This window comes from Primulina eburnea, chromosome 17 (genome assembly GCF_022965805.1).
Source record: "Primulina eburnea isolate SZY01 chromosome 17, ASM2296580v1, whole genome shotgun sequence".
In the NCBI taxonomy this organism is placed as follows: Eukaryota; Viridiplantae; Streptophyta; class Magnoliopsida; order Lamiales; family Gesneriaceae; genus Primulina; species Primulina eburnea.
In genome coordinates, this window is record NC_133117.1 from 6,150,409 (window position 1) to 6,170,759 (window position 20,351).

The following is a 20,351-nucleotide window of genomic DNA, read 5'->3' on the forward strand; positions in this document are numbered from 1 at the left end:
TATTTTATTTAACATAAAAAGAATTTGATAATCATATTCAATTTTGCCCCAAAATCACACTAAAATTTCCAAGAATTTAGTGGTTTTCTTGTCAAAGATTAACTCATGGTTTTCCAGAACTAAAATAAAACGAAGGTACCATATGTACATGACTTTGACCAGAATTTTCTTGTGTGTGTGTTTATATATATATATATATATATATATATAACGTTCAATTCGTCTATTAAATGTGATAAACTGTATATTAAATAGGAAGATGTCACGTCAATGATACTCACATATGTGCTCACGGTGGGTGTCTAGGAGAGCTCATACGAACACGCACATATATATAAATAAAATTTTTATATTTGATAAATATTGGGCCTATATTATATACCATTATCAAACTAATTAAGCCTTTTTTGAGCTTTCCTTTATTAAAAATTCTAATATATTTTATATAAATAATTTTATTATCTTAAAATACACAAAAAATTATAATTTTCAACAAAATTTATCAAGTACTCCTACCATCTTCCTCCGCATAACCACACACACACACACACACACACCCCCCCCCCCCCCCCCCCCCCCCCCAAGGTGTGCTCACGTGCTATCAAACAAGACCTCCCATCCCATGCAAATCTCACTATAAATACTTGTATCCTCCACCTTCAGAACTCACCATTTTTTAGAATAATAAATACCTTCTTCTTCACAAGCTAAACAAGCATAATAATTTCATGGAAAATCCATCTAAGATCGCCATTATCGGAGGCGGCATCAGCGGCATCGCCGCAGCGAAGCAACTCCGGAAGCACAACCCGGTGGTGTTCGAAGCCACCGACTGCATCGGTGGGGTTTGGAAGCATTGCGCTTTCCGTACCACCAAGCTGCAGACCCCTCGGTGTGACTACGAGTTCTCGGATTTCCCGTGGCCTGAAAGGGATAACTCCAGTTTCCCTTCTAATATAGAGATATTGGAGTATGTGCATCAATATGCAACGCATTTTGATGTGCTGAAGTTCGTGGAATTCAACTCCAAGGTGGTCGAGATTCGGTTCATCGGCGAGCGCCGGAAATCTGATGAATACGGGAGTTTACTGTCCGGTCAGCCTGTTTGGGAAGTCGGAGTCCAAACAAGCGGATCGGAGACAATTCAGGTTGGTGAATTTCTTGGGTTTTTTGTTTCATTGGAATTTCTTGGGTATTATTATGACAATATGTTTAATTGTCTCATTGCGAGTCAAATAATTATCAGATTTTAATTTTAGTTTGAAATCTCATTTTATTAAGTTCCCACAAATTTAATTTAATTTACTTTGCTGCTTAAAACAAATTATTTCAAATTCAAGCTCAACTGTTTGAATGATTTTTTTTCAATATATAGGAACAAAATAATTAAAATAATGATTGGAATTGTAAAATATTTACTCATATTTAGCCCTAAATTCGATCATTTTAATGTAAAATGAATATTTTAAAATTATTTATTTTTCGACGAATTTTGTTAATTGTTTCGAAGTATTAATATCCCTAAAAACTGGAAAATAAATAAATGAATTTATAAAATTAAAATTGCATGCATGTAAAACTTTTACGTCCCCACATTATATATATTTCTATCAACGAGAATTTTAATTTTATTTCATATTTCATTTTAAAATAAATAATATCTAAACCCTTATATTTATTTCGATTCGTAGTGGCGTACGTTCGAGTGTGTGGTGATATGCGCCGGGAAATATGGCGATATCCCAATGATACCGAAATTCCCACAAAACAAAGGACCTGAGGTATTCAAAGGGAAAGTTCTGCACACTCTTGATTACTGCAAGATGAACCAAGAGGAAACAACTCAATTGCTTAAAGGGAAGAAGGTGGTAATATTTGGATACAAGAAATCTGCCATTGATTTGGCATATGAATGTGCTCTAGAGAATCAAGGTATAATTTTATACAATACTATATATGTATATATATACACACGCGCGCTCGCTTGCCATGTGGGCGCGCTTCTTTTAGGATTTATAGCTGATGCTAACGATGCTTCATGAGTGCGATATAGTGAAGCTAGAAGAGACAGCCCGATTAAAATACATTTTTATAGCTCATGCATAAGGTTTTTCAAGAAAATTAATGTGACTTTCAAAAGCAAAATATTTTAAGGGTTTGCCACCTAAAAAAAGTGATATTTCATTTTCACCTTCTTTAACCCCTTGACTATTTCTTATTATCAAATATTAATAATATTTTTCTCCGCTTCTAAAGTTAATTTTCTTGATAGCGTGGTTGACAGATAAGTCAACCTTCCAATATATTTGTTTTATAAGCAATTTATTCAATAAATTATTCAGTCAAGTAATTCAAGAAATATTCCGTCAACTCAAAATTAGTTCAACCTTTGAATAACAATTTCTCCATTCTACATAAATTTCAAGAAATTCCATTACATATAATACGTTTTCTCTCCATCTTTAGACAAGCTTTTTGCATGAAATTTTATGAAATACCCAGGTTGATCTGTTTTGGATTCTAGTCCTCGAAGTAGTCGAAATTCGGTATTCGTCCCGCAAATCTATGGTAAAGTTCACCGATGATTTATGGGACCAAAATCCGAAACAGGACAACTTAGACGATGATTTTAACGATATTTGATATGTTGTCGTGTGTATTAAATATACAGGACCAGAAGGCCAAACTTGCACCATGGTTATAAGGACCCTGCGTTGGACAGTTCCCCATTATTCAGTATGGGGTTTGCCATTTTCCATGTTCTATTCCACAAGGGCTGCACAATTCCTCCATGAAAGACCCAATCAAGGATTCTTTAGGTCCCTTGTTTGCACCGCACTCTCTCCTGTGGTAACATTCTACATATATGTTATTTTTCAAATCTTAGCGTTCTAGTGGAGGGAGAACTTAACATTTTTTTTTTCATGGTTTTCATAGAGAAAAATTATGTCAAAGATTATTGAATCATACTTGACATGGATTCTTCCGTTAGAGAAGTATGGACTGAAGCCCGATCATCCTTTCGAGGAAGATTACGCGTCGTGCCAAATGCCTATCTTGCCTGAAAATTTCTTCGTTGAGGCAGACAAAGGGAAGATCGACTTCAAAAGAACTTCAAAGTGGGGTTTTTGGGAAGGAGGAGTCGAGCTCGACGATGGAAGCAGACTGGAGGCGGACGTCGTGGTTCTTGCAACGGGTTTCGATGGAAAGCAGAAGCTGAACGCCATGATCCCTGATCCATTAATCCGAAGTTTGCTCGAGTTTCCTTCCGGCATGATGCCCTTATACAAGTACTACAAATTCGCTATTTCATTAAAGTACTATGAAACTATTTTTTTTGGTTGACTCGTCTCTCATCAACTCGAACTTTTGTTTCGTTTTTAGAGGAACGATCAATCCGCTTATCCCCAGCATGCCGTTTGTCGGCTACTTCGAGAGCGTCTCAAATCTCCACACGGCCGAGATACGCTGCAAATGGCTGTCGAGGCTCGTGGACAACAAATTCAAACTCCCGAGTGTCGAAAAAATGCTCTTGGACACGATGGAGGAGATAGATATCATGAAGAGGACTACTCGATTCTACAAGAGAAGCTGCATATCAACTTTCAGCATCAATCATACAGATGAGATTTGTGAAGAAATGGGATGGAAAGCATGGAGGAAGAGCAACTGGATTGCTGAGGCTTTTAGCCCTTATAACAGCCAAGACTACGCAGAAAAGGAAGAATGATTAAGAATCTCATTGACTCACACAAATTAATATTTCTTGTTTTATTTATTCCATTTTATTAAGTAATAAAATGTCACTCGATTCTTGTAATAGGTCGATAATCGACAAAATCCCATGGAAAAATAAATAAATTTTTAAATGAAAATTAATAAAATAAATGTTGGTTAGCTCTACAAGCCTTCTTTTTTATTTGAATATACAGTGTTGTGACACATATGATGCGTGTGTTTCATATAATAATTAGATTTTAAAGTAGTTTTTCAGAAAAAAAAAAAAATTAAAATTATTTCTTTTAAAAAAATTGAAATTTGAGAATTATATAAAGACTTCACCACCGTATCAAAATTAGTTATTAAATGGGGTTTAACTTTAATAAATAGTAAATATATATAGTATGTACTATGTAGTGGGCATCGGGCCATAATTGTATATAGTGGGCTGTTTGTGTTAATAATCGGGCCAAGAATCATGGATCGATATCACTCAAAACTTGTATGGTACCTAGTCACTGAGGCCAGGCCAGTATAAAATTTCCAATCACAATGCCAACATCATTGTAGTTGTACATGTCCGTCACTTTTACCAAAATTTATATCTGATGATGATGATATATTTTAATATTTAGAGTTGCGTAAAATTATTGCTCTCTAACAATCCATCTCCTTATCATCGGAAAAGCTTCCAACTTATGAAAATTAGGCATGTGGCTTTCAATATGACATTTTTTGGGAGACTGGGAGGATGTAGCCAAAGTTAGAATGTATGGTAATTGAATAAACCTACTCTTTTGAGTTAACAAGTAGTCCATACATAATGTTTTATTCTCTACGTACATAATCGTGAACGTACATGCTCATGCACGTACAAACATATATGTATTTGTTAGAGTTCACATGTCACGTGCACATACATAGAGATATTTCGTATATTTTTTGTAAAAGTTCTAGAGATATATACATATCAATAAAGATAATTGTGTACACCTAAAAGAGAAGAAGATTATGTCATCAAAATTAAGTAAGTTTAAACCCTCAACTTCCATAATGTAGCATTTCATCTGTATATATATGGACTTCATTGTGATTTAAATGCAAAATGCAAAAAAATGGAAAACAATAATATTAAAAAATTAAACACCAAGGCGGACATCTCATACTAGACAACATGCATGGCAGAATATAGGGCTTAGGCAAATACCCTAGGATATAGGGTAAGCTAATCTATACAATTTTCAAAATAGGAATGATTGTTCCAAACTCGAGTAAAATAGGGATTTGCTACATTTGGTCTCAATTTATTCCCATGACTTTTCAGAGGATTAATACATTGCTTCATCATTCATCAGGTGATAGTTTACAACCATTTTCAAACACAAAGGAATAGCATCCATAAACATAAAATCACTTGCACTGGTGCGATCTCTTTGAAAGTGAATTCTTATTTGTTTTTGGATATCTTTTCTTTTGTTTTCCACTCTATAAGGCAAGTTATATTAGCGCTCTTAAAACGTTAGGGCTCTCTACACTGCACTTGCTATTTATCTCAGTTAACTCTTTGTTTTTTTTGTTGTTTAGCTACCCAAGACCGAAAAATATAACTAAATACGGAGGAACTCCCCTTCGAGATCCTCTCCGATGGTGGACCTAGGCAGAGCCTTGGTCGATGCTAGTTCGAGCAAACTGTTAGAGTAGGTGTCCAACGAACCAACTTGTGTCTTAGACTTTATTAACTCTAATGTAAAAACGATATTTATTTGAATAATATTTAAGGTTTTATCCAATTATGATATCTAATTTATATGTATGTTCATGCAAGTTGCATAGATAAAGTTTTTGGATATATAATAGATATCATGTTAGTTTAGAACGAAATTATGCATTTATGAGTTGGTTTGAATGTCAATACTGGAAGGGATCAAATGGTGTACAGTGCATCAACATCACGCCAAGGTTGACAGAAGGACGTGCGCATCTGCATGTGCTATGGCAGTACCAAGATTTCACAAAAAAGTTCTACAAGCATGTGCGCAATGGCGCCACTTCTCGTGCAGCCGCGCGCATGAGGCATGCATAAATACAACTTCAGTGTACACACGTGTATAAAAGGACGGAAACCCTAGAGTTCGGAAAAAAAAAGGAAAAAAGAAAAAAAAGGCAAGAACAACACATAAAAGAGGGCTGAGAGAGGAGGCGTGAAGCAAAACAAAAGACGGAAGAAACTCGAAGACGAAGACCGCATCATCCAGGATGGAGTCACATATTTAGATTCGAGTGTTCTTTTTTTCTCTCACTACAATCTCTTAGTTATTTTGGCGATGTCGAAAAACATGAATTTTTTTGTCGTTTTCCCGTTATGAACTAATTTTTTTAATCTATAGGATGATGTAGCTTTTTTGAATCTTTATTTATGAATGGTTGATTGTTATATGCGAAAATTTCTTCTTGTGTTATTCATATTTTCGGATTTTATTGCTTTCAATTACTTCATCACTAATTGGATTGTCATATTTATTTGAGATCTATCACTTGGGAGATGACATTTTGAATAGGACCAGAGGAAAAAATATTGTTGGTATTTATAGTGCTCGGGAGGCCTATAACTCCACCAAACCCATTAAAAGAACTGTAGTACTATTGAAATTATTTAATGTTTGCGATTTAATAGGGATATTGAAACCAGTGTTAGATAATTGTTCCTACATATCACTTAGGAAATGGAGCAGGAATATTTGAGAATTCTGGGTAGTAGTAAACGGGTTGAACTTATGAATATAAAAGTTGATGATAATTCAATATATTGAAGATCAAGTGAAATAGCACCTCTAGATTCCTTGTCCCATTGATTTTAAAGCGTTGTGTGTTTGAATTAGTTATGCTTGAATAGAAGTTGACTATTTTAATTATGGTAGTCAACATATTATTAAATTATACTCCCTGTGAGAACTATATATGTTCTTAACCGAGTACTAGAATTTATACCGTAACTTGCGGGTAGAAAATAATGCAACATATCATGAGATATGCTTCTCAATATAAGATCATGAAAATCATTAGGAAAGTGTACCATATATTTTAACTAAGTTCCTAGTCGAATCAGCCGCTTAAAATTAAGATAAAGGTCGCTTGAGCTTGATACTAGAATAAGTGATATAAACATCATATTTCACTGGTAAGGGCATGGAGATGTTCATTCATAAAGATGAATGATTATTTGATGATGCATCAAAAATTATCCATCGGACTGTTCAAGTAGTTATCATTTATCGAGTGGAATAATATGCAATAATGATTGTACACCATTAGACCTTTGCCCTAGACAACGTTGAGGTTCCACGTACTCTCATTTATTTTGATCTTTTTGCCAACTCCATTGAGGGTCATTAGGTAGCGAGGTTAGATGTAGTTTCGATATACGTGGGAACAAATACATTGTAGTCATGGATCATATGTGATCTGATGAGTTAATAATGCAAAGAATCTCTAATCAGAGAAAACACGTGCATTTTGGAAAGGTATTTCCTCAATTGAACATACTATGTCACTATTATTACTCAAAAATACAACATATCATTGTTGAATTCATATGCAACTCTCAATATTCCAATGGTTACAGAATCGATCGAGATATATGAGTTGAAAGGATCATATTGTACTCTAACCATAACTTAAGGTTCTTGCAAGCACTATCAGCGATACCTAGAGGATCATAGGGTGATGCTACTAGAAGTTCTTACCACGATCTGATGGATGCAATCAAAAATGAGTTCAGACATTCTTGATCAAGGTGTTGATGAAAAGAATATGGCGCGGCTAATAAGGATAAGCCCGAATAAGTATAAATATTATTCTGAATCACATGGAGATATGAACTCATAGTTAGTTGTATCCCTGAACCATTACAAGTCACACAAGTATAGAATTTTGTGTTCTCGTTGAGATAGTCAAAGTTCAAAGAGTTGATTTTGGCGACTGTAGTTTGATGTAGATCAAACATAATTATAAATGAGTTTATAAATGGATTTCATATGATGAAATAAATGGAAGTTAACTGGTAATTGAGTAAGAAGAGTGGAAATACCTATTTTGGCAAATGAGTTTACAAAACTAGCAGCTGCCAAAAATGGATCAGTGGAAATTTTGATCTTCGAATTTTTTTATTTTCATTATATGAACAAAATTTGTATCCTTGATACTTCGACGCTGTCAGATCGTTGATCGAGGTATCATGAGTTCACAATTATGTTATAGAGGGGTTTAAAATTAATTAACTAATAAGTTAATTAAAGAAATTAAATAATGATTATTTGATTTTAAATAATATGTCTATGAATATAGTGTATGTGCATGCGTAGATGTGTTAATATATAAATATAAAGATTTATACATGAGCCAAGTTGTTTGCTGATCTTGGGAAATGGAGGAGTTCACCTTTTTATCATTTTCACTTGTGCTATATATGACTTCAAATTGGATACTCTCACTTCGATAAAAGAGAAGACACGAAAGCAAATTGAAACTTCTTCTGCTGGGACAAGTTCTTTCTGATAGGATGAGTTCAATAAACGTAGCATTGAATTAAATCGTTACAAAAGTTACCAGCTTTCAAAATTTTCGTGAGAAGACGAATTGAAGATGGATATTTATTTCGCTGCCGGACTACATAAAATCATCTACACTATTTCTTGCTACATTTTCTGAAACATTTACATAAACACTTCAACTATCCAAAGTTTTAACACCAAATAATGAAAATGGAAGGATAAATATATTACAAATTTGAGGACGAAACTATGGTAGATGGATGGGATGTATCGATCAATAAATCCAAAATAATCCTCTAGTGAATTTAACTATTTGTGCAAAATAACTAAATCATATACACATTCCACAAAATCCATCACGAAAAATAACATTGTCATATAGAATGATCTAGACATGAAATAATTTGTTATCGACATATGATAAGAATTAAAAAAAAATAGATTAGGTCTCTTGTGAAACGAACTCACGAATCTTTATCTGTGAGACGATCTCAAAAATCTTTATCTATGAGACGGGTCAATCTTACCGATATTCACAATAAAAAATAATACATATGTCTCATAAAATACGACCCGTGAGAGCGTCTCACACAAGTTTTTGCCAAAAAAATATGGATATCCCGAAACAGACGGAGAGATCACATGTCATTTGGCATCACACTGTGTTGTGTTCGTTATGTGTCTTCTCTTTCTCTTCATTTGATCAACAGCTTACTTTTTGACTCCATTTTTGTACTCGATTCACAGTCTTTTATTTCTCAGAGAGTGAGAAAAAGAGCCCATAGATTGTGCACTAGGACTATTTCATCACATGTCATGTTTCTTGGTTATGCATTGTTGGAGTTTAATGCATGTATACATTCCATTTCACTTTATTCTATTTCGTTTTTGGTCAGTTTCTTTTTTACTACGTATGTGTCTGACCTAATTATTACCCGAACCCATACGGGGTGTCGACAGTTAAGTAAGTTCGACGTAGGGGAAGTTTTTTTTTTCTTTTTGAGTGACTATGATGAAGGTAGAAAACAAACAGAAAGCCGGGGAACATGTTACTTTGTCTGATATTTTTGTATTTCATCGTTGCGTGTATGTAAAAGTGTTCATGGGTCGGTCCGGTTTTATTTTGTCCAACTTTGGTTCGGTCTTTTAGTTTATGAAATATGTAATAATCCGAAAAGTTTAGTTCAGTTCGGTTTTGTTTTGTATTATGATAGACCGGTTTATAAGGTTCAGTTTGTTTGGTTTGATGAATAATGTATAATATATTGGTTTGATGAATAATGTATAATACAAAATATATATTTCTTTTGTTCAAACTTCAAAGGCTTCTGCTATACAAATAAAGGCACCGAAAGCTACTGGGTTCAAGGAAAAATCAAACGTTAAGCCTAAAATCGGTAATTAAATCTAACAAGTTTAAATCAAAATATAACTAAATTTGATAATTCACGCAACAAACCGATGGTTCTGCTGCAGATTTAATGGTAAAATATATCAAACTGTAAACCCATGAACTAAACTATAATTTAACCGAAATTCCGGTCAGTTCGGTTTTTTGTCACAAAAAAACGAGCCGAAAAATCAAAATTTGCAAAAATATATATCCAAAACCGATCCAAAAGAAACTAAATTTTTATTTCGGCCGGTTTTTTCAATTAGAGTAGATCTCTTGTGAGACGGTCTCACGAATTTTTATCTGTGAGACAGATCAACCCTACCGATATTCACAATAGAAAGTAATAATCTTAGCATAAAAAACAATACTTTTTAATGGATGACCAAAATAAGAGATTCGTCTCACAAAATCCGACTTATAAGACCGTCTCACACAAATTCTTGCCTTCCAATTATATTCGAATAATGAACACCTCATGGGTACAAGTATAACCTGTCCTTAACTTTCATTGCTTGGTCAGGAAATCTTGTATTTTCTTTGTCATTCAAAAAGCTAAAATGTATCCATCCAAATTCGACTACTCATCCTAGGGCCGTCTCCGATCCTTACAAGAAATAGACCTTTGAATTTAAAAAGTACTAATAAGAAGGAAAAAAAAAAAGCCCTTTGGTTTGCGTAATTTTCATTGTATCATACGATAATTTGTGAAATTTGTTCCATACATTTTCATGCTAACTCTACATGATATATACTTTTGTGATCCATTTAATAATATATAATATAATTAAGTACTCGATTAAATTAACCAACAAACTTGCATACATATATTAGTCAATATAATTTTAGAATCTATTTTAATTCGCATATTTTTTTAATAATATTGTAATAATGGTAAGTTTTCTAAGTTAGATTCAATATGTCATTATGAAGAACAATTTCTATCAGCTTGCGTCTCTTGTCATTTCAGTACCCCTACTGACTCAATCTTGTCAATTCAGTTGGTTAGTGGACTACACTAATGTGACTTTTATGTACACAGGGATTGGTGCGGGTGGAAACTATAAGTTTTTTTTTTGTTTTAATGAGAATTTGTGGTCGCTATCGTTGAGATATGTGGTGGATAGATCTTCGAATTAACACATCAATTGTAATGATATGAATGTGTATGTCAAGATTCTTATTCAATAAGTCACTGACTGAATAATCCATATACCAAAATGTTTCGAATCCGCGAGTTTCTATGATGCTTCGAGGACTAATTTATATCTGAGGAGCAGAAAAATTCGGGGAAACTTTGTCAAACTTTTGTGTTTTTGATTCACTTGTGGTGTCTGATTTAGTGCAAAAAAAAAAAAAAAAAAAAAAATTATTAGACAGTGAGCTCAAACTTAACTAATAGCTAACTTCAATTTTTCGCATGAAAAATTGAACTACCACTTCCATGAGGATTTATGAAATTTTTAGTGTCCAGTCTCGATGCAAAATTGTTTAAGAACTCTAGTTTGATCTAAGCAAGGAATTTATTCTTCAATCGTAGACATGATTAGACGATCAAATGGTAGATCTATTTGTAGAGAATTACAAGAAGTGTTATATCTGCTTAAAAATCGGAATATTCAGAGCAGACGTTAAATACACAAAGATAAATAGATCTAATAACCCTATGAATGTTATAAATCATACGATACTAAAAGAACGTTTTAAACGTCGAAAATTAAAAAAAAAATAACTTTTTGATGCGTCTTAGGTGCGAGAAAACGGTACTCTAGAATCGAGAACAAAAGATTATCCGATGAGGAGAAAAATTTTAGGAAACCTTGTCGAACTTTGGTATTTTTTATTCATGTGTGGTGTTTTCTCTATTAAGACCATGTATGCAGATCACACAAGGATTTTTGTTCCTCTGTCATGTGTTATATGTGATCAGGACATAGAACATAATTGGCATACTTTTATAACTTGTAAATATGTGTTGGGGCACATGCTGATATTCTAAACTTGATGATAAATTGTCAAATACTTCAGAAAGTTTCTCAAATTTTGTGTTCAAAGTATTTTCTGTGTCAAATGAAACCATACTTGTAAGATTGCTATAATATTGTGAAATGTATGAAAACAGAGGAATAGTAAATTGTGGAATGCTTCTATTATGCATGTTGCTCAAGCTACTATACGTGGTTATTCATTTATATGTGAGAGGATTGAAGCTAAAGCACGCTCCTAAACTAATGCTCAAAACCAACATGAGACGAAGTTAACTGGAAATTACCACCTCTAATTTTGATTCAGCATTCTTCAAGGATCAGAGATTAGTAGGTTTTGGCATGGTTATTCGCGATGATAAAGAGCAGTTTTTGGCCGCTAGAACTGCATTAACAGAAGGTTTGCCGAGTGTCCGAGAAGGAGAAGCTATGGGGTATTTAGAAGCTATTAAGTGGGTTACAGAGATGAGCTTATAAAGATTCGTCTTCGAAACCAGTGGCTGATGCAGTTAAAGTGTATGTATATGACTAGAGTTTGAGATATAATTGGAAGATGTGGAGAACTGATAAGACAGGAGAGTCATTTTTCTATTTCTTTGCTTCGAAGATAGACAAATGAGTTAGCTCATCTGCTAGCTAGAAAATGTAGTTTACACTTAAATCCATCTATTTGGCATGATCCACCCTCATTTCTAGATGATCGATTATTGTACGATGTTATCTTGAATAATGAAAAACTTATTCTCGTTAAAGGAACTGCCTTCAAGATAGATTCAATGGTCACAATTGGATCAAATGTTTCTTTTTTGGTATACAGTGGAGCGTAGTAGATTCACATATTTGGGTCAATTATAATCATTGGATTTGAAATGACCGATAATTTTTCAGTGTAGTGTCTCATTAACCGTAAATCTTGAAATTGATGGGAAAATTCGACCCTACCCCTGCAGGCACTGCCTGCAGGGGTAGATCCAAGGGCCAGAAAAAATTCTGGCCCATTTTTTTTTATTTTTTATTTTCTCCCCTCCCCATGAAGTGAATTTTGGGCCCTTGATATGGTGTGGGGGCAGTGCCCCCACACCCAGCATCGACTTTACAATTGATGCAATCTGAGTTATCGGACTGGTGTACTGATGATGTTTTTGACTGCAGGAGGAAGTAGGGGTCAGCTTTTTCTGAGGGCCGCATTAATTTTGATTCAGCAATTTGGTCTCTCAGTTCACAATCCACGAGCCCACTGCTGTCCTTCACACCCCTGTGGGCCGGACCCTGTTTCTTTTGTCCTCGTTGGCTAAACATAAAATTTTAATTTGAAATTAAGAAATATATATATATATAAAAAAAAGTGTGAAAAATAAAGAATTTGTATTAAAGAAACTAAAGAAATTCACAAAAAAATTTGAAAAATATACATAATATGACGGGCATAAAAGAGTAAGGCAAAAACTTGTGTGAGACAGACTCACGGGTCGTATTTTGTGAGACGGATCTCTTATTTCGGTCATCCACAAAAAAAGTTTTGTTTTTTTATGCTAAAAGTACTACTTTTTATTGTGAATATCAGTAAGATTAAGTTGTCTCATAAATAAAAATAGGTGAGACCGTCTCACAAAAGATCTACTCAAAGAGTAAAATCATGGTGTTACACCATGACACTGAGACCTATTTTGTATTTATAGTCATTTTTTGTGAACATATTTTTAAAAATTAAATCAATTTTTATACAAAAATTAGATTGAGGGCATACAAAAAATCTATTCTTCAGCTAGTTTACGGGGCGAAGTTAAACTCAAGTCTATTATCTTAATAAGTACATGTATATACGTGTCTAATTCATTTTTTTGAGAAGGATGTAGTATGACTAGTTGGAAATTAAAATTATTTTTCTTGCGGGAGTATGGTTATTTGGAAAATTGATCAAATCAAAGAACAAGTTGTAAATATGATCGAAAGATGATATTATTTAATGATTAGTAAATTGTTGATAAAAATAACAAATAAGAAAACGTAATATACTGTGATAAAATACTATTATATTTGGTATTATTTTTCGTATCAGATAAATTAATTAAGAATTATTTCACTTTATGCCTAAAGGATCCTTTGAATGTGGGGCTTTTTGAGTTATGCAAAAGACAATTTTGGATTAAATCGATTATGTTTTAAATAAAGATTGTTAGCCCAAGAGGTATGTGAGTGTACTTTCTAAAATTTAATGCTACTTGATCATAATATGATGGATAAAATGAATTTGATAAAAAAAAACGAAGAAAACATGGTTATTAGGTTATTATTAGTATTGTCACAGTCCTTCGTGTCGTGTTGATGGCTCGAGAAATTGGTAACGTAGCCATCTATTTTATGTAGCGGCGCAGTCCTAAATTGTTTTGGCGGCTCTAATTACTGTGTAGTTTGAAAGATTCAAGTTGTATTGTTATTATTAACTATATATTTTTTTTAAAAAATCAGTTACCACCAATCATATGCTCAACTGTTGAAAGAGTATACAAAAATAACTTATCATAAATTTAAAGATTTATGCTTAAAAATAAATAGTTAATTTGATTCTACCAACTTTCATTGTCATTTTGCAAGGAGAATTCATTTAATTAAATAACGAGTTAAAGGTAGGGAATCGCATCTCGGAACAAACGCGTTCCAGGTAATCTTTACCAAAATGCGACTACTCGACAAACCTAATTATTATTATAAAAGATTGTTCAAAAAGCGTAATTAAAGGCTCTGTCTAAATAACAAACCAATCCAGTTAATCACCAAAGAATCTTCACCAACCCAATCATTAGTGTCATAAAAACCACATTTTTTTAGAATTTATTTTAATTTGTGTTATAAATTAGTTAATCGCTCAAAAATAAAAAGAAAAATAGAATAAATTTGCATAATTAATTAAATATTTAACTAACCCTCTATTGTCCATTAATTTCACCTAAGGATAATTTACAACAAATGAAAATACTTCATTCTTGTTCTCACATAGCAACGTTATGACTGGTACCAAAGATAATACTACTTGTTCAATGATTTATAAAGGTAATATTATTATTGAGAGATGAATCGAAAGCTGAAGTTTGAAATGTTATATGATTTAAAATATTTGAGTTATATTATTTGCTTGAATGTTTAAGGATTAATGAATATAAATTAAGAAATAAAGATAAAAGAAAACTCAAAAGATTGTTTCATCCACTAGGGAATGCACCAGGAAAGGGTGCCCCATGTGTAGCATGGAACAATCCACGACGCAGAAGAAGCACCTAGGCGTCTCCCATAGGCGCCTAACCACCTCTATATGTACCCTGGAATTTCCAGGGCCGTGAGAGAGACTTCTAGGAGTCTGTTTACGAAAAATTGTGAGTTTTAATGATAATTTGCATCTAAATAGTGTCTTTTGATGGCTTTTATCTGACTATAGATGAATGAACACCTCTTTAATGAAATATTATGTTCCTGTTGATTGATATCTTCAAATATATTATCTTAAACAAACAAAAAAACTTTTTGCATAAGAATTTTTATGATATAATTGTACTCATATTGTTCATTCTCTACTTCTTTCTTTTCAAAGAGATTTTTGTAAGTCATGGTTTTTAATTAAAACTTAAAGCATAGTTTCGGTCGGTTTTCGAGTGATTACGTGGTTTTTTTAAAAAAAATAAAAATAAAAAACAAAAGATAATGAATTCAATCTTCAAACATATAACTAAGCAATATAGATGAATAGTAAATACAACACCTTTTAATTTTATTAAAAAAAATAACATATTTGAGTTTGTTAAAAGATCAATTATGGAATATGATTGTCTTAAAAAATATAGAAGAACACTACGATTATAAATTTATGAAATCAATGATTAATTAGAAAATCATGTTATTATTATATAAATTGAAGGGCAAGTGTAGACTGTCATCCCAATAAAATAAAATGTAGCAATTTAAATACTTATTTTCCAAAAAAAAAAAAAATCAAATCAAATTATGCTACCCAAATTTTTTTAAAAAAATAATAATTATTACTATTATTTATTTTTATAATTTGATGTTCGTACCGTGCAAAATTTTGTCTTTTACCCGACTGAAGAATAAAATAAAAAGTGAATGAATCTTTTAAAATTTTAAATTTAGGCTTAACAGATAGCTCCAAATTATGGCTGGCTTAAGTGAAGTTTAAGAATTGATTAAGAATAAAGTTGCATTGTATTTGCCTACTTAGGAATCTAATCTTCTAACAACTTATGATTTCCTCCGTCACTTAATTAAGTTTAGGAAGTAATTAATTATAAGTTATTGTTTGTTTTACGCTTCCTAAATTTGTCGTTTGTGTAATGCTGCGTGTTGTCTTGTATGAGACTTCAAATTTGTGCTTCATTAATTTCTATATATCACTAATATATTCACACGTTGGAATCAATGTGTCCGTTCATTATTACTTTTTAAGTCATGTATCGATTTCTTTATCTTCGCAAAATATGGAGGTTTGTGGCCGCTGTTGTAAATATATATACGGACAAACCGAAATGTGCACTAAAACCAGCGATGTAATAAGGTGAACAAAATAGTAGGACAATGCTGAAAATAAAGTAAACCGAGGCCTGTATGAAATACAGTGTTCTTAAAATAGATTCGTTCCCTCCGGGATGTGCTTCGAGGATGAACTCGGACGTCTGTTTCCCAGGATACAACGGAACAACCAGTAGTACCCTAGCACGATGTACCACTGCGACGAACTGAAATATACTAATAAAATTATTATATGTTTAAAGTAAATAATTTTTGGTATCATTATATGTTTTAATAAAATTATATATATATATATATATTAATTAATAAAATGTTAATTTAATGCAAGTCACATATAGCTTAGGACAAAAACTTGTGTGAAACGGTCTCACGGGTCGTATTTGTGAGACGGATCTCTTATTTGGGTCATCCATTAAAAAATATTACTTTTTATGCTAAGTGTATTACTTTTTATTGTGAATATGGGTAGGGTTGACCTATCTCACAGATTATGACTCGTGAGACGGTCTCACATGAGACCCACTCATAGCTCAGTGGATAGAACATCAAGTTGTATGTTCAATTTCTACTTTGATATTTTTTCCATCTTTTTTTTCTATGTATTTTTTAAATTTACAGTATAGTTCTTCACTGTTTCTTATAATTACATTTTGATCATCATTTAAATATAAATCAAATGAATTATAAAAAAAAATTACACAAATACATAACACGTGCGTCGATCCACTAATGATAATTAATGCTGAATTGATAGCATGGGGGTTTGGGAGTCTCTTTAAAAATATACAAACCAAAAATGTATTGACAGTTATGAATTTTTATTATTTAAAAGACTCAATCCAAACACAATTTATAAATTATATATCTTTTTCGCCAACCAATTTTGAAACAAATAGTAAAAAAATCAAAAATAAACTAACGCATGCACAGAACATTCAGAGTTTTCTTCGTAGCTGAACTGTGAACTAATATTAGTCTTTTAAAATCAACTTTCTCATAACACAAAAATTCATATAAAATCGTCTTATTTATCATTTTTGTGAGACGAATCTCCTAAAAAAATAAATTTTAATTTACATATCAAAAATTTTATTTTTTTACTCTAAATATAGATCGATCGATCTCAAGTGAGAATTACTATTCTTAGAAATAAGATCATATTAATATAGATTACACATGAATTGGTGTTTAAAACATATTATAATGTTTTCTCATTATATTATGATAGATAATTGATCAATAAGATGTCCATTCGAGTGGGTTCGAATTAGGTTGATGCATGATGATATCAAAAAGTCGTTCGACTTGAATTCGAACCAAACCAATAACTCCCAACCCGAACCCAAAACCGACCCGACTCAACACGATTTTCATTTTTTAAATTTGTTTTAAAAATTATTAAATAAAATCAAATAATATTTAATTTAAACACATATTAACAAATCTCTTATATATTATTAAATTTGAAATTTAAAGTCAAATCATAAAAGATTAAAAATATATTTACTAAATTAAGTAAACAAATATTAAAAAATAGAAAATAAATATTAAATAATAAAAATTTATGATATAAATGTATAATAATTTTTTTCTAAATATACAATATATAAAAATATAAGTAATATTTATTAATTATATTTTATTTTAAAAAAATTACAATTTTCAAGTCAATCTAAATTAACACGATTATTTTTTAGTCGGATATCGAGTTCAACCCAATATAACCCGTCTAACAACTAAAACTTTGATTTTTTCGAGTCGAATGAAATCATGTTGTCGGGTCATGTAAGATTTTGACATCCTAACAATTATAATCCCATCACATCAAGCCTTCCGAATATTTTAGTGGTTACATAACAAACTTTATAGGATTTCATAAACCGAAGCCTTTAAAGATTTGGTAAACATGCTCGCCTTTACAGCTAATCCATTGATTTTAAAATAAGACTGTAAAAAAAGAGTCCTCGACGTGCGAGGATGAGACTAACCGTGACAACCCCCTCCCACCCCCCCAAACACCTGTCTTTTCTTCCCCTTTTTAGTTCAAAATTACTACACTTTTAGATTCCATTTGTGTGCAAATTTTCCAGGTGACTGCCTATTTATATTGTGAGACGATCTCACGAATTTTTATCTGTGAGATTTGTTAATCCTATCGATATTCACAATAAAAAGTAATACTCTTAGCATAAAAAGTAATACTTTTGCATGGAGACCCAAATAAGATATATGTCTCACAAAATACGATCTGTGATATCATTTCACACATGTTTTTGTTTATATATAGATGAACATTAGACAACCTATCGATTTTTAGAACACTGATCAAGTATATCCCGAAATAATGATAATTCGATAGATCAAAGTACGAAGAAACTGTGACAATGATTTTCGAATAACAAATAACAATACGAAGTACAATGTAGATTATTTGAAATACAGAGAGCGCGATTTGGCTATTTTTCTGAATTAATAAGAACATTAGCAGTGTAAAATGGGTTAGCCGGTTAATCCTCGCCGTGAATTAACTCTTTTCCACAGTGTATAATAAATCCACACCGCTAATTTAATCACTCACATTTTAATTAACCAAACGAGGACAAAAATGTAAATTCATACAAAATGTACACCGCCGCGCCGTCAGCAGGCGTAGAACTCCACTAGCTCGCCCAGAGACTCCGCCTGAGGGTCGGCGTTCTCCAGCATCCAGAGTAGGTGCTCGAACAGCACCACCTCACATCCCACGGTGAACGACGCGAGATCGCCATCGGAGCCCCGCCGCTCGACGAGCTCGCGGAAGAGAGGGTTCTCCATGACGTCTGAGGTTATCAGGTAGCGCCTCCGCGACTTCCCGACGTAGACCGCGTGGAGGTCCTTTGGGGTGTCGTCGTCGTCGGAAGAATTGGCGGCGGCGATGGAGCTAGAGTTGGAACGGCCGAGCTTGAAGGACTGCATCTTCTTGAGGACGGACTTGATCTTGGTGAGCTTTCCTCCTTTGGCCATTGGTGGGATATTTGTGGGTTCGTTGAAGAAGAGGGTGATTGGTATATAAAGGGGCCGCGGGCGTTGATTTGGCTGGAGCAGATGGGCTCCACATTTTATTTATTTATTTTTTGTAAATAAATGTAAATAAATAAATAGTGGTCGAAATGAAAAAGGGTTTGTTGTGTGACACTCTTGAAATGTGTGAGACATCTTACGTGTCGTATTTTATGAGACAAATATTTTATTTGGGACATCTAAGAAAAAAAATATCACTTTTTATGCTAAGAATATTACTTTTATTGTAAATATCGATAGAGTTGACTCGTCTCACAGATAAAGATTCGTAAGACTGTCTCACAAGAGATCTACTCTTTTTTTTTAAATAATTCAATCGATCAAATCAGTTTAATCGCACAATCAAATCAAAATATTGTCATATTTTATAAATATTAATGTAATATAATAAATAATATATTTGAAAACATAAAATGTGCATAAATAGACAATTTTTTTTCCAAAGTTTAAAAACTTATATATATAAAATTAAGCCAAATCGTATGACGCATTTTGCTATTTTAATGTTAAAAAAGTGGTCATATATTAAGTTGTATCGTTGGAATTTAAATATGCCTGATCAATGGTATCGAACTGTGAACAGTTTGGCCGCAACGAATTTCGTCTGCTCAAACAAGTAAAAGAAAAATATAGATCTATCGATCCAAACACAACTTAATTTCAGAATAATTTATGACACAGGTTCAAAAACAAAAAATTTAAACATGTATCTATAATTTAACTCATTAATTTTCTATAGCAAATTTTGTATCTTTTCCGATGTAATGTAGACGTGTAATGATGCTCACAGCTCCGACTCAGGGTGTTGGTCTGGTGTGGTTAGGGGGGCAGAAGCCGCAAAAGAAGCTGCGGTTAGGAGGAATTTGGATCGAAGCCTTTTTAATGCAAAATTCTTGGATTGCATTAAATACTAAAGCGATGGTACATCTAACAAATAAATGTTGTATATGAATGTTAGAGCATAACATGTGCGCCAGTCTCACACGGCAGACTCGTCTGAAATTATATATCATTCATGCTCTTGTTGGCTTTAAATTAATAGTACGCAGAAGGTTTTTTTCCCTATCAACCCACACATTTATTGAGGGTATTTTTTTTTTCTTG

General features: G+C 32.7%; 2 protein-coding genes across 2 annotated transcripts; one reads left to right on the top strand and one right to left on the bottom strand.

Moving 5' to 3' along the window:
• Window positions 1–697: 697 nt before the first annotated feature.
• Window positions 698–3,895, top strand: LOC140818494 (probable flavin-containing monooxygenase 1). Its single transcript, XM_073178462.1, has 5 exons — window positions 698–1,148; window positions 1,692–1,932; window positions 2,672–2,850; window positions 2,938–3,290; window positions 3,385–3,895. Exons 1-5 carry the CDS (start codon window positions 729–731, stop codon window positions 3,728–3,730), a joined length of 1,539 nt encoding a protein of 512 aa, XP_073034563.1. The 5' UTR covers window positions 698–728; the 3' UTR covers window positions 3,731–3,895.
• A 14,799-nt stretch (window positions 3,896–18,694) lies between these two features.
• LOC140818231 (auxin-responsive protein SAUR76-like) lies at window positions 18,695–19,226 on the bottom strand. Its single transcript, XM_073178132.1, has one exon. The coding sequence runs from the start codon at window positions 19,188–19,190 to the stop codon at window positions 18,828–18,830; it is 363 nt and encodes a 120-aa protein (XP_073034233.1). The 5' UTR covers window positions 19,191–19,226; the 3' UTR covers window positions 18,695–18,827.
• Window positions 19,227–20,351: the final 1,125 nt, after the last annotated feature.